The sequence below is a fragment of the Sinocyclocheilus anshuiensis genome, unplaced genomic scaffold (assembly GCF_001515605.1).
Source record: "Sinocyclocheilus anshuiensis isolate Anshui unplaced genomic scaffold, SAMN03320099.WGS_v1.1 scaffold1102, whole genome shotgun sequence".
Lineage (NCBI taxonomy): Eukaryota > Metazoa > Chordata > Actinopteri > Cypriniformes > Cyprinidae > Sinocyclocheilus > Sinocyclocheilus anshuiensis.
In genome coordinates, this window is record NW_015539924.1 from 899,451 (window position 1) to 915,344 (window position 15,894).

The 15,894-nt window shown below is 36.5% G+C and overlaps 1 protein-coding gene across 1 annotated transcript in view; it reads right to left on the reverse strand.

The window, feature by feature from the left end:
• hipk3a (homeodomain interacting protein kinase 3a) overlaps window positions 1-15,894 on the reverse strand; it is a 71,868-nt gene that overhangs the window by 8,894 nt on the left and 47,080 nt on the right. Inside the window, exons 4-15 of the mRNA XM_016483726.1 lie at window positions 10,007-10,126; window positions 9,771-9,857; window positions 8,616-8,800; window positions 8,368-8,530; window positions 8,148-8,271; window positions 7,100-7,221; window positions 6,836-6,954; window positions 6,093-6,254; window positions 5,652-5,942; window positions 3,747-3,893; window positions 3,384-3,649; window positions 226-356 (exon numbers count right to left, since the gene is read on the reverse strand). Coding sequence (XP_016339212.1) covers window positions 226-356; window positions 3,384-3,649; window positions 3,747-3,893; window positions 5,652-5,942; window positions 6,093-6,254; window positions 6,836-6,954; window positions 7,100-7,221; window positions 8,148-8,271; window positions 8,368-8,530; window positions 8,616-8,800; window positions 9,771-9,857; window positions 10,007-10,126 — 1,917 coding nt within the window. The remainder of the gene's footprint in view (window positions 1-225; window positions 357-3,383; window positions 3,650-3,746; window positions 3,894-5,651; window positions 5,943-6,092; window positions 6,255-6,835; window positions 6,955-7,099; window positions 7,222-8,147; window positions 8,272-8,367; window positions 8,531-8,615; window positions 8,801-9,770; window positions 9,858-10,006; window positions 10,127-15,894) is intronic.

The window sequence follows — 15,894 nt, forward strand, 5'->3', positions numbered from 1 at the left end:
GAATAAAAACACACAAAAAAAAAAAAAAAAAAAAATCTAAAACATGCATTTACAAAAATGATAGGGTGACATTTCCTTTTTTTTAAATTCTTTTTCTTTCTTTTTTTAATAGACCAATAGCCTTTAGTTAACACCATAATCTATGAATTGCTACTTGCTAGTTGGTAGCATTTCTCTAGATTTACAATTTGGACAGTATTACAGAGAAAAGGCAAAATGACATACCTGGCCAAAGCCTGGCGGCTGTGGCTGGAATGAGGAGCTCAGTTTCTGCTGGCGGGGCAGCGTGGGTGTGGAAAGGTGGCTCAGACGTCCTGGGCCGTAGCGACCTCTGGGCTGGCAGGAGGATTCTAAGACTGAAGAAAGTTGAAAAGACCAAAAAGTGAGTGATCATTAAATAAAATGCCTAAAAAAGATGATTAAACTTAAATGCAAAACTTCAGCTTATATAAATTAACATTTGCAGTTTGGCACAAGAACTGCAGCTTGTACGAACTGAATCGGCTGCCAGTATTCACTGACGTTCTGTTCAAAAGAAAATGAATTAAACATCAAAACCAAAAAGTTTGAACTGCGAGGTTGAAAAACTTATAAAACAAACTTAGATAGCAATGTATCTAAAACATAAACTCTCCTCAAACTTTCCATGGACACTCCAAAACAAACAGGTTGCCTGGGTAAAGTGCCATGAGAAGCATCTTAAAGAGTTTACTGCTCCAGCAATATTTATTTCATAGCATGCGTCGAAAACAAAGCATTGGCTCCACGTAGGAAACAGGACAGATATGCTTTGGTACGAAAGGGGGAGGCCGGGGAAATATTTTCCCAAAAAAAAGTAAATAAATTTAGGGCAGTCAACACGCAGAGTAAAAACGAAGACGGGAATGAAGAGATCAGGTATGGGAGAGGAAGCTCAAACTGAAAGGGTCTCACTCAACACTGGGATGTCGCGCACAAGACACTGGGTCGCAGTGCACGCTATACCCATAATCACCTGTGATAGCCTCTGTGACAACTTCCTGTTTCTCTCCTATGACCTGTAAAGTAGACATTGGCTGTGACCACACTAAAAAAATTGGCTGTGCAGAAGGAACTTTGTATTGATGGCCCAATTTGAGACTGGGGGGAAAAAATCCATTTAGAGAAACCAGTCTGAATAGAACACAAACAGCAGTTTCACAAAACTATATCTGAACGAGCAGCAACTGTCAAAAGGTACAGGACGAAGCAAGTCAATTTTATGTTTTCACTATGTAGCTATGTAAAATCTGAGCTGTGGATGTAAATGAAATGCAAATAGTGTTTCATGAAACAGTTGTACATTAACCTACACAAGACATTAAAGGAACATTCTGGGTTTGACAAAAGTAGTTTAGCTCTTCAAACAGTTTTGTGTCATTTTATCTATTCAGCACAGCATCACACTAGGATACACGTTAAACACGTTTTTGAAAATATAGCTGTGATACTTAAATATGTTCTATCACAAAAAAGGGGAAGAAAGCACTAGTTTTTGCAAATTTATACTCCAAACTCATGTCATGTAAAGCCATTAAAATATACAAGAAGAATAAGAAATCAATACTATTATAAAAGGAAATTAAAACTATTATTCAGCAAGGATCCATTAAATTAAGGCTGCACAATAAATCGGATGTGATTGTCATGCGGATCTCGTCAGTAAAGCCGGTTCTGTGATTAGTAGTAAATCTCCATCATATGCTTTTACATGGAGCGGAATTTAATACACAGATTAGTAAATGGAGATTTACTACTAATCACAGAACCGGCTTTACTGACGAGATGCGCATGACAATCACATGCAATTTATCGCGTATCTCTACATTAAACTGATGTTACAAATGTTAAGGTACAAATGTTACAAACGATTTCTATTAGGGCTGGACGATTAATGGGAAAGTAATCAAAACCGAAATTCAGAACCTCTAACCGATGTAATTTTCCCATGTCGGTTATTTTGTTTTTGTAAAATCCTTTTAATACTTTCCTCTTAAAAACATACTACCGTGTGTATAGTCGGCGCTATATGGATGCTATACATGTATGACCGTTGCGCTCACATCTTTTGCAGCATCTCGCATGTGAGTGGCATGTTAAATGAAATGTAACTTTTACACGCAACACCACTCATCAATGTCAGTTCCAACACAGTGGACCAATCAGAAGACCGCAGAGGCGGGGCAAGCATTGCGAACATGTTTACAGTAGTAGGTTGGCATGGCAAATTTTGTATTTGACGGCAACACGGGGGAGTAGGCGTTCTGCGCTGCGCTTATTTTTAAACCATTCTTGAGCGCTGCGTTTCGCCGTTTTAGATGCAAAGACGTGTTCTGTGTGAATGGCCAATAAGAACATAGAGTAAATACTTATAGAGTGACAGGACAAGATCAGACAGGACAAGAGATGGGGCCCTGCTCTTTCTCTTAATCAGCAGTGTTCTATTTACATTCATTATTTAAAACATTTGTTTTCAGGAGATGCACGTTATTATTTTCTACTTTTCACATTGCATTATTTAAATAATATTAATTTACAAGAGATACAAGTTATTTTCTACTTTTTGCATGACAGTATTTAAAATGTATTTTGTTTGCAAGAGACGCTGGTTATTTTCTACTTTTGACATGGCAACATTTATTTTGTTTGCAAAAAATGCAAAAAAAGTTTTTTTTTTATTTTAGGAAACTTTTCTTTTACAAAACTGAAATGTGACTTTTTTCATAGGACTTCTTTTCAAGCAGTGTGTGCTTTGATTTCAATTGTTCGAAATATTCAACAAATAACCATAAATAGTTTGTTTCCTTCAATTATTTTAAAAACAAAAGATAAGAAATGCACTCTTTCATTAGAAAAAAATATCCCACCTTTAATAGCGGAGTATATTTACAGTACAAACCTTTAATGAACTATGAGGGCAAAAATATAAATAAATAAAATAAAAAAATAAAATAATTGTTCATTAAATGTAATTGAGGTAAAGTGTTCAATTAATCGAGATTTAGATTTTAGGTCACATCATCCATCCCTAATTTCTATTTAAAATAAACGCTGTTCTTTTGAACTTTCTATTCATCAAAATCTTGAAAAAAAAAAAACAATTATCAGAAATATTATCCACATAAATATTAAGCAGCACAACTGTTTTCAACATTGATGATGATAAATGTTTCTTGAACACCAAATCAGTATGTTAGAATTATTTATGAAAAACAAATTAAAATGATTTTTCTTAGTACAAAACAGCCTGTATCAAACCCAGAACGTTATTTTAAGAAAACATCGAAGCACCAACAACTGCTCAACTTCCATTAGAATCTTTCACATGTTTCCGATAACCAGCAACTAGACTTATTCTTCCATACCTGTGCCGATTGTGAGCTGCTCATTGTTGGGGTGATGGTTATTGTTCAGCAATCTCATGGGTGGCACCACCACGGTCCTCACCGCAGGTTTATTCAGCACTGTGTTGGGGTGTCCACGCCTGGCCTGGGGTTTCTGGTTCTGATTTTGATTGGTCAGGAAGCGTCTTTCAGGGAAGGGGCTGTCGTGGGGCCCTAGGGAGGAGTCTGAAGGGGGTGAGCCGTCTACTGTTTCACACCCACTTTCATGGCCGTCATCTTCTGATATACTGCAGTAAGTCACAGAAGAAAACAACCCGCATCAAAATACATATAGACTCAACCTCACCTCACAGTTCTACATGTTTTAAAAATAAAATACAGCACCTGCTGGGTCTTTTGCATGGCGAGGGGCTGGATTGTGCCGAGGCTGAGGAGCTGGTGCTCAGACTGCTATCAGGACTGCTGAGGGAACACACTCGCTCCACGTTCAGAGAGCCTGTGCATGCCTCACACTCCGGACTGCCCTTACACCTGTCAAAGAACACACGCAACTCAATTTAGCTACGAGAGCCATTTGTATGCAAGCTAAACAGAATCTGAAATTTTAGTCGACAATTGACAGCATTTTTTGTAGCATATTGTTTATTTCCCTGAAATCTACTTGGTCAGAAAGTCATAAATGTACCCTCTCTCACTGACCCTCAGAATTAAAGAGGGTGCTACTGCACCTTTAAGAGTTCTATATGCAAATGACCTCAGTTATGATTAATATCAGTGATAATCAGTTTGTGAGTGAAATAAGTCACCACTTCTGCCAGGTTGCTGAATATTTACAGTAGCATTTTTGTTTGTTTTTTAGGGAAGGCAAATAATACTTTCATCCAGCAATGATGCATTAAATTGATCTAAAATATAGAAAAGTGTAAAGAAATTGATAAATGTTACAAAAGATTCTCATTTCAAATAAATGCTGTTCTTTTGATATGGCTCTATGATTTTAGTCAATTCATTAAAGATGCTTTTGATTATTCAAATATAGTTAAACCATTAAAATTAAATCCAGAAAAATAAAATGGAAAACAGAATTTGGTAAAAATAAAACAGAATTTGAGAAAAAAATAAAACGTATTTCATAGGGCCCTAAAAATGTATTTTTTGTTAAACTTTTAATAAATTGCTCTTAAATTGTGAAAGTTTCATTATCTCCGTTAATTAAACATGCTTTTGGATTAATAAAATTAGGGATGCACGATATTAGATTTTTGCCGATATTTTTCAACTCTTTTTGGCCGATAGCCGATGCATAAATATTTTCTTTTGTTTGGAAACAACACCAAGTCTTTCCTGTGAAGAAAATTATAAGCACATTATTTTTAAATTTTGGTTAGTTTTTAACAAGAACTTATTTGTTAGAATTAAATAAACAATAATGAAGTTCTTTTATAATGACAGTACACTGAAGCTTTGAAAATAACTATAAACAAACCCGGGGGGAGGCTGTCGCTACTGCCGCTGCACGTGCTATTACTGTTTACTCTATCATACATCGCATGCATCATTCTGTACGTGCATTCTCAGTTTAAATGCAGTGATCCAAAACAGTGAATCGAATCACTATTCAGGCAAAACTTTGCTTCAAAAATGAGTCTCACTGCTGACGTGATCTAATCGCTAGCACACCATGAGCACACGCGAGTTAACTTATTCCTCTTATCGGCAAAACATATTGGCATAATTTTTCATATCGGGCTGGTGCCGATATGTACATTCAAAGCCATTATCGGCAGATTCCGATATCAGTCCGATAATATCGTGCATCCCTAAATAAAATGCAATTTAACCATTAAAAGAGAGTCTAGAGAAATAAAAATGGAAAAGAAAAAAAAAACGGAACTCAGAAAAAATCTAATGGAACAAACGTAATTTGGAAAAAATTAAAATGGATTTCATAGGGCCTTAATTTGAACTTTCTATTTGTGTAAAAAAATGTATCACAGTGTATCTCGATTTCCACAAAAATATTAAGCAGCACAACGGTTTTCAACATTGATAATCATAAGAAATGTTTCTTGATCAGCAAATCAGCATATCAGAATGTGACACTGAAGACTGGAGTAACGATGCTGAAAATTCAGCTTTGCCATCACAGGAATAGATTACACTTTATAAAATATTATAATAGAAAATAGTAATTTTGAATAGTAATAACATTTCACAACATTACTGTATTTTTTACTGTATAAAAACAAAAAAACAGTAAAACTTGTGCATAATGAATGCTCAACTCACTTGTTAAGGGAGCACCTCTGTGCTTGTTCCTCTTCATCTGTGCCGCTGCTTATGCTAATGACGCTTACTGCCGGGCTGGGCGACTCTCTGATAATAACAGACTCTCGCTGCTGATTGGCCACCGCCGCCTTACAGCAACTCTCCTCCTCCACCTGCTCCGGTTTCACCTGGGCCTGCACCTCTCTGTCAGTAGAGCTCGGCTGTGGCTCCGCACTCGCCAACCTGTCCGCCATCTTTGGTGACGGACACACTGAGGGCTGTGTGTCCGTGTAGTGCGAGACATTCATACTCCTAAAAAGCAGCACAAATGATAATAATCAGCTCAACTTTGCCTTTCGGTGAAACAGAGTAAAAACCCAAATGAGCAGCCTAACAAGAGTATCATAACGTTCGAATGAAGGGGTTTTGAGGCCCTGCCAATGACTGTAGGCTGTTGCTCACCTGTTCTGACTGGGTTTGTTCCTCTTGTTGGATGCAGGCTGAGGCCAGACCACATGAGCAATGCCAATGTTTATAGGCTGATGGGCTGACACAGCCATTTGGTTGGGAACAATAGGCTGGGGCATCACCGAACCGTAATGGCTGCTGTGTGGCCGCACTTTCCTTTAACAGATAAAAAAAACAACACATTTTACGTCACCGAAATGCGGTGGTGTCAGCACATGATAATTTGAGGTGCGGCTCCTTCTTGATCTTCTTACCCCCAATCTCCTCGCCTCTGCGGTCCAACAACTGTATCAGATGCCAAGCTCGTAGCAGGTGGCGGGACCTGCTGCCAAGCTGGCACCAGGATCTGTGGAGCTCTGTTGGACCACGGCTGCTGAAAGGTCAAAAAAGGACAATGCTGAACTTTTGTAATGTATCTGGCTTCGAGTTTAATATCGAAACTGGTATGTCAATGTGGATAACAACCCTCGGCTGTTTTCCATTATTTTTCCACATCATCTTGTGAAATGAGGACTTACTTGTGCTATAACTCCTGGTCTCATGGGTAAAGGCTGGATAGCTGGGGCTTGGGTCACTAGAGAAAGAGCAATAGGCTGGGGCATCACCGAACCGTAATGGCTGCTGTGTGGCCGCACTTTCCTTTAACAGATAAAAAAAACAACACATTTTACGTCACCGAAATGCGGTGGTGTCAGCACATGATAATTTGAGGTGCGGCTCCTTCTTGATCTTCTTACCCCCAATCTCCTCGCCTCTGCGGTCCAACAACTGTATCAGATGCCAAGCTCGTAGCAGGTGGCGGGACCTGCTGCCAAGCTGGCACCAGGATCTGTGGAGCTCTGTTGGACCACGGCTGCTGAAAGGTCAAAAAAGGACAATGCTGAACTTTTGTAATGTATCTGGCTTCGAGTTTAATATCGAAACTGGTATGTCAATGTGGATAACAACCCTCGGCTGTTTTCCATTATTTTTCCACATCATCTTGTGAAATGAGGACTTACTTGTGCTATAACTCCTGGTCTCATGGGTAAAGGCTGGATAGCTGGGGCTTGGGTCACCAGAGAAAGAGTGCTCTCCATTCTAACCGAATATCCTGCTGGCTGATTTGGGTTTGAAGGGATTCCTGTAGAGTCAAACAACCAAATCAGCTCCACACAATATTTATTACATTGAAAATGAATAGTAATGCTCAATTTAAATTAGGGCTGCAACATTAATTTAAATAAATTCTAAATTTGCAGTATGGATGTCACTTATAACATGCATTTAAGAATGCAACATGCATGTAATTTATAAACCGGCTGTTGTCCACAAAAGAGAAGTTTTAAGATCTCCCTACGGTTTCCACAATTATAAAAGCTTGATGGTTGTACTGTAAAATAAAACTATTATATTAGTATTTTTTCTTAAATACTGTATTTTTTTATTTATTTTACAGTGAAATATTAGCAATATTTCTTATTACTAAAAAGTCATTTATTTTGTTATTTTTTTTATTTTAGCAATTATAATAACAATAATAATAACAGTAAATTAACATTAATTGTTATTTTATTTTACAGTACAATTAATATGATCATAATCATTATTATTTTATAATCATATCGATTCTTCTATAATCATATAAGCATTTAATATTGTTTAATATTTTAATTTAGTAGTAACAGTAGTAGTAATCATAATAATAATAATAATAATAACAACAACAATTATTATTTTTACAGGATTTTTTTTTTTATCATAATCATGATCATTTTATAATCATATTGATTTATATAATCCCAAATTTTTTAGGCCAAATTGTGCAGCCCTACAACGAACTTTTTTTAAAGTCACAATCGCTAGATTTTTAGAAACATAATCATTGATTTATATAATCACAAAGTCTTAGGCCAAATTGTGCAGCCCTAAAAAAAGTAGTACAACAAACTTTTTGTTTTATCACATTTTAAATTGCAATTACAAGATTTTTAGAAAAATTGCAATGCAAATTATGCATCCCTAGTTCAAATTATAATGCACATATCACTGTGATGCGCTTTCTACTACCTTGAAGAGCAGGAGGGCAAAGAATGAGTGCCTGCTGAAAGGACTCGTTACACCCAAACTGGGCGCTTCCTGTCTGGATGGGAATTCCTGGATGCACCACAGGTGGAGCAGAAGGTGCCAGGGTCTAAAGCGGAAAGGTAAATAGATCAAATAGAGGAACAATCTGTTGTCTTCTTGTTTGCACTTAAACCCCAAGTCTTTTCAGAGTGTGCGCTTTTACCTGAGAGTGGACAGATGGCATTTTGTTGAAGGCGACAGTGATATTTGGAGCACTTGGAAGCGTCACAGGCTTCATAAGTGGGGGTGCTTTGTTGCGGTTGAGAGTATCATACATGCTGGTTCTTGAGTGACACACGTCCATGATGTGGAAACAAGACTGGACACTGTTGGAGACACATTCCTTGAGAACGACCGCACATAATAGAGAAGACAGGCAGTGAAACTGGCATTAAAAAAGTCTGGACATACTGGTTGCAATGGGGGAAATCCATCAGGTGCTGCATAGTGACAAAAGGGTGGGTAAGTGCATCTGAAGGGACGATTCTCTGATCGGCATCAATCATCAGCATCATCTTCAGCAGGTGCACGAATTCTCTCCTGTCAGCCTTCTCCGCCAACTGGTCACAGCCCTCCATGCTGAGCATTAGATTCACCTGATAAATAAATACAAAAATAATAATAATTATTATTTTTTACTACTATTATTATTTTTATATAATAGTATACATGTAAAACAACAACAACAGCATATCATTCATTATTTTATATATGTTCATTACATTATTGTATATAAATGATCATTAATATCATTATTAATAGAAATTACGTATAATAAAAATAACAGTAATAGTATTAACTAAAATATAATTTAATCATATAATATTTATATTAGAATCACTATTATTCTATATAATAATGATAAGTGTTGTTAATATTATTACAGTATATTATTATTAATAACCATAATATATAGTATTAATAACAACAACAACAACAACAATTATTATTACTGTTTTTATTATGACTATTATTTAAATAATATATATAGCATATTTATAAAACATTAATATAATAACAAAACATTTTATATATATACATAATATAATACAATATTGTAATTCCAATATAATTACAGTATTGTACATAAATTATCTTTATTGTTATTAATAATAAAATGAATACTTAAAATAAAAAAAACTACATTAATAAATATTAACTAAAATATAATAATTTAATCTTATTATTTATAATTACAATCGTTATTATTCTATATAATAATGCTGTAAAAGTGTATATTATTATTAACCATAACATATAGTATTAATAATAATAATAATAATAATAATAATAGTAACTCCTCAATTTCTCAATATTTTTTCCTCATGATGATGTATAGCAGGGGTGCACAAACTCAGTCCTGGAGGGCCGGTGTCCTGCAGAGTTTAGCTCCAACCCCAATTAGACACACCTGAACCAGCTAATCAAGCTCTTTCTAGGCATACTAGAAACTTCCTGGCAGGTGTGTTGAGGCAAGTTGGAGCTAAACTCTGCAGGACATCGGCCCTCGAGGACCGAGTTTGTGCAGCCCTGATGTATAACAAGCATTTGCAAGCAAAAACGTACATGTCCAATGTCATCTAGACAGCTGAAAATGTACTTCCTCGCCTCCTTGGACTTCAGTCCTGTTTCTTTCTCATGTTCTTCAGTCGTCTGCAGAAACAGGAAGCACGTTTGAAGTCATTACATAAGAACTTTACATCAAAACTTTATGCAGAGCAGACAGTAACTCGATCCAGAGAGCTATGCAGTAAATTTATGACAGCAATGTCTGGTAAAGTGGACGATAAATGGACCCTTGCCTTCAGTCTCCATGTGGCGTACGGTGAATCGGACTCCTTGCAGAAGAATCGGGCCGTCTTCGTCCCCACGTTCAGAAGCTGCTCTCCGGGAAACCCTTGAGTTTGAGAGATGTAACGAATCTGCGGAGACATTTATAGCATTAGTGGATCTCAACATTATCATTTCTGATAAGTAAAGCTAAATCCATCTCAACGTTCTTGACAAGAATCTCTTGATTGATTCACAAAGCATTACAACAAGATGGAGACACGCGTATGGTACTTTTCCACTATTCCAAGAGGAAGTAATATGAGATAAGACGGGTCTAGCATAGGCAGGTCCATAAAAGTGGTATGCAGCAGGAAAACTGTGCCAAAATACCAATGAACAGTTCAGAAAGGTATTTTGTCTTGACAAGTATATCCGTACCATAAGCACAGTGCTTACGAAAGATAAAAATGGCTTGAATTTATTTGTAGGCATCAAATATTAATTGACGTCACCTGTGATTGTGCATCTTCAGGATGGAAAAAAAGGTTTCAAGAAGCTACAAACCACACAGTGATATCAATCAACATGAATCAGCAAAAACCGCACAACAAGAGACAAAAATAAGAAAATAAAAACCGCACAACAAAAGAGACAAAAATAAGCAAATAACTTCAGTTGTTATTTCAAGCTCCGAGTAGCGTTTCATGATGTTTCACTCTTAATACAGAGTGCAGTATGGGGTCTGCTGCTACTCAAGGCTTTGTTAAGATGCCAAGTCAAGATGTTGGCCACTCTTTCTGCCCACAACAGATGTCAATCCTCTCACACTGAACAGGCAAGCCAACATTGAGATTTGGCTGATGTTTTTAATCCAGATCGATTTACAGTACACCTCATTACATGGACAGCTTCCATAAAGCAACTTAGGTTTAAGTGTCTCGCTCAAGGGCACAGCTGACCTTAGTCAGGAAATGCCATGTTTAATTTGAAGCGAATGACAGGGTCAGAAATGAACCATGGATCAGGGAAAATGCCACTGGAAGTAACAAAAATGATCCTGAAAGTGACGAAAATGTATGACGTGGATGAAAAAAATGGCCCCCATAATGCATTTCAATGGGATTTTTATCTGCCAACTAACATTTAATATATTTCCTGTTATTCTACACTTAAAATAGGGGTTTAGTATCAGGCTAGCATCTCTGAACTGTTCATAGCTGACCTGTAGCTGTCAATTTAGACCAGCATTTGCTTTTGAACATTAAACAGAAAACAGAAATCTGAATGGAAAATTGACTCAAAAACATTTATTGTACCATGATACATTATCATTCAAAAGTTTGGGGTTACCTTTAAGAAATTAAAGGAGACATATTATTCCCCTTTTTACAATATGTAATATAAGTCTCTGGTGTCCCCAGAATGTGTCTGTGAAGTTTCAGCTCAAAATACTCCACAGATAATTTATTATATCATTTTGAAAATGCCTATTTTGAGTGGAAGCACAAACGCACTGTTTTTCGGGCCTGTCTCTTTAAATACAATTGAGCTGCTGCTCCCTGCCCCCTTTTCCAGAATAGAGCTGCGCCATTACAGCTCGTACCTGCTAAAAAACAAATGTTTTGGTTCTGATTATCATGTTTATTGCGCTGAAACCATGCGTTTTTTAAACCATACGAGTTTAAACTTCTGATATACGGTTTTCTGAGCACACATCCGAAGCACACGGACAGAAAGCGGCTGTCACAGCATGCGAGTACTAAACTAAGTTCTCATTCACACACAAGTTTACGTTAAAAACACACGAGTTACAAAAACAGTCGGTTATGTCTGTGAAGGTAAATAGCTGGGAAATAAATCGCACGTTTATTTTAGATCTGTGTGGCAGCAGCAATATACATATAAATATAAATAAATCAATAAATCCACTGCTGTCTTGTCTCCTGTGAGGCTGGGACTGTAAATAGTTTTCTGTGCTCGTCTGTGCAGCCAAAGGCAGAACAGTTAGCGTGTTTTGCTCAAACTTTCGCCATGGCATTACACCGTTGTCGCTTGCGAAATCAAAATGACTGTGCTGCGCAGTCAGTGAACCGCTTCCATCGGCGCTGCTGCAGCAAAACACACTGTTGCTCACATGAAACACATGAAACTCTTTTATGTGAGTATTATGACCAGTACTTAATTTGATCCTGCTTGATCCTGTTCCGGAATATGTCAGATTTTTAATTTTTGCGTTCCGGTAGGCCTATTTGTTTTTAATGCAGACACTTGTGCTCTAGTTGTGGTATCACCGTTTAGGGACATCATTGAATGCTCCGGGAAACGTATAGTCAGTGTCGGTCACAGCGCCTTTTAATTGCTGTTTTTAAAAAAAATATGCATGCATTTGAAATTTATAGCTTGCACAAAAATATTAAGCAACACAATTGTTTTCAACACTGATGATATTATGAAATGTTTCTTGAGCAGTAAATCAGCATATTAGAATGATTTCTGAAGGATCATGTGGCTCCTAGAGTAATTATGCTGAAAATTCAGGTTTGCGTAAGAGAAATAAATTACATTAAGACAGAAAATTTCTACATTAAAACAGAAAATAGTTACCCAAGACTGTTTTCAAAAAGACTGAACAATCTAAAAGAACCCAAACTTTTGAAAGGTAGTGTATCTTGTGCACTGTTCATAGCTTCTTGATATGGATTTCATTTTATATTTATCAGTAGGTTATTTATTTTTATTTATTTATTAATTGTCCGTAAAAATCAATTCCAGGGACAAATATTGCCCTCGGTATTGATTAATTAATCAACAAAATGCTGAAAACACATTTTCAGAAATGACCAATGACCTTAAAGACAGCTTGGTTTTTCATTTGAATAGATTTCAATAACTTGTCTAACTCGACCTCCGTTCGTAGTAACAGGCTATCACCTCAGATCTTTAACCATTACGCCACATTACTCCCTTTTAACTACCTATGCCTTAAACAAATTAAGAACAAAAAAGCAACTCCGCTGCTTTAGTGTTGTGATTTGTTTGCCATAGCATCCTTTTATAAATAAAAGCAATGACCTCATAACGCAAATAACATGACAAAGGCATTAAACAGTATTTGGTTAACCGCAGCTCTGTCTTTTTAGGAAAGGCAGGAGCAGTTCAACCCCATAAATGCATGAGTCTCTGTGTAAAAACGCCATTGTTCTTGTTGCCTTGGCAAACCGAGTATTACTGGTCAGTGAACTCTGCCGACGTTCGCCTTCAAGCGTGCATCTGTTGCTTCTCAGAAAGACTGTCACAGCGGGCCTCTACCAGTGAAAACACAAGCCACTACAAAGCCCTCATTGGCTGCTTGCTCTCATTCCTCTCCGTCTCTTCCTCTCTCGACAATGACGCCACCTCTCCTTTTACAAGCGCTGAGGCTCAACACGGCCGTGTTAAACAAGCAGTGTTTATGGCATCTTAGGGGTGTTATAGTGACATGATCAGGTTGCCAAAGCGTTGCACAAACACAGAGCACGCTGAAGTGAAAACCTGCTGATAGTGCAGAGAGAGGGTGTGTGTGTGAGTGGGGCTTTCGGTTATAAATACATTCTGCTGTGTGGAGTGGAACTGGACCCATAGCTGGCACGGACAGGCGGCTCGGGGGTTTGTGGTCAGCAAACCCAAACCACCCTATTCTTACACAGCCGGCTAGTTTTGCTACTGTCATAAGCGCCATTTACACCACCTCAGACATCTGGTTTATCGGCGGCACTGGTCCATGACGGTAAATGCGCTCACACGTTTTTAATGTGTGCGAGTCATCTTTCATGTTATCTGAAGATATTCGCTTTAAGTATTGAGCTGACATACCTAATAAATAAATAAAACTAGTCCATTGCATAATCTGCAAAGTTTTTTTATATTATGCAATTTTTGATAGAAAAATTTGTTAAATACCACACTATACTCTTGCTGATGGCTGAAAATAGTACCCAGATTGTTTAATAAAAATGTGCATTTAAATTAGTGTAAATTCACGAGTTATCTACATGCACCAAGATTCACAATGGTCATCTAAGCATTATATTAGATTCTATTTTATTACATATTATATTATATTATATTATATTATATTATATTATATTTAGTGCTGGGCAACGTGTACATTTTTTAAAAATCGCATGATTGTCTGTGATTAATCGCATTATGCACAAAATTCAATGATGCATTCAAAAGTAGTGTACTGTGCACTTTTTTCATTTAAAAGTACTGTCATATGAACAAAAGTGCAATAACATTTGGTTTGCAAACTCTTTAAACAAATAAGGTGCTTTTTTACAGCAGTATTCCTTTTAGATAGTAGCAGTTAAAATATTTATTGTAAATCTCAACTTATAACATTAATGTAATCAAATAAAATATAAAACAAGCTATTTGCCACTGCCAGGGCATTAACATTTTTTATAGAAAATATTTTATAGTTTGTTATAGAAAAACAAGTTATGCTCAGAGTCCAGATCCTTCATCATAACATTATAACAGGCACCTTAGAGACCTGCACTATCGTGGGACCCAACGCAGCAGAGTGCGGTGCGGGACAACACTTGATGGGCGAGTGTGGGTGCGTGCGGGTAGAGACTCGTGTGTGCGGGATGCGCGATAACGCGTTAACTTGCCCAGCCCTAATTATATTATATTTAGTGCTGGGCAATGATTCATCGCGACTAATCGCATCCAAAATAAACGTTTTTTGTATACATAATATAAGTGTGTGTACTGTGTATATTTATTATGTATATATAAATACACACACATGCATGCATATACTTAAGAAAAATATGTTATGTTTAAATATTTATATATAAATTATATGAATATAAATATATCAAGTAAATAAATGTAAATATTTTTCAAAATATATACTGTATGTGTGGGTCTTTTTATATACATAATAAATATACACAGTACACACACATATATTATATCTACAAAAAACGTTTATTTTGGATGTGATTAATCGTGATTAATCGTTGCCCAGCACTAATTATATTATATATCCTTACAATAATTATTTTATTTTATTACATAGTAATGAACAAAAATACATTGTTAGGGCAAGTCAAAGATGATCTCCTAAAATAAAATATACTATTTTTTTTTTTAATGGGATAAGCCCAGGCTGATTTTTTAAATAAATGAATACAATACAATACAAATACAAACTTAGGACCTGAATTTTTTGTTTCAGTCTAACAGTAGTACTCAGGTACAAAAACATATAGAAATTAAATAAACTGTAAATTAAAAACAGATTACATTTATAAAAGTTATTCAGTCAAGAGCAGTGAGTGATTTTATATGACTGAAGTTATTGCATACTAAACTTTATTTCAATTTATTTCCAGGTCATTTTTTGGATGTAAAGGGCATTTCCCCTAACCTTATTAAATGCATGCATCATCTTTCATATCAAATTCTTACATTTTCTTAATTTCACTTAATATAATAAGTAGGGATGCACCGATACCAATACTGGTCTCCTGTACTCGTACTCGTACTCGTTAAAATGTCCCGATACCAAACGCCGATACCACACAGCATGTGATAAGCGCCATATTCAGACAAAGAAACACCCACAACAGAACAACAGACAGCAGAATGGAATTAAGGATGTCTACTACGAAGTATATGTATGCAATGAATATAATGTTAAACATTCAGTATTAACGCCTGTATAGCTGATGTGCGCGAGCTGATAAACAAAGCGCGCTGAGTGGATTGAGCGCGCGGCGGCGCAGATGCGCGAGCTTGTCGAGTGAATAGATCTTTCTCACAGACATCACTGGAAAGTTTGTAGTTCGGTCGGATATGTCAAAAGTAAAACAATGCACAAGTTACTTAACGGTAGGGTGACACAGAGAGAGAGAGAGAGAGA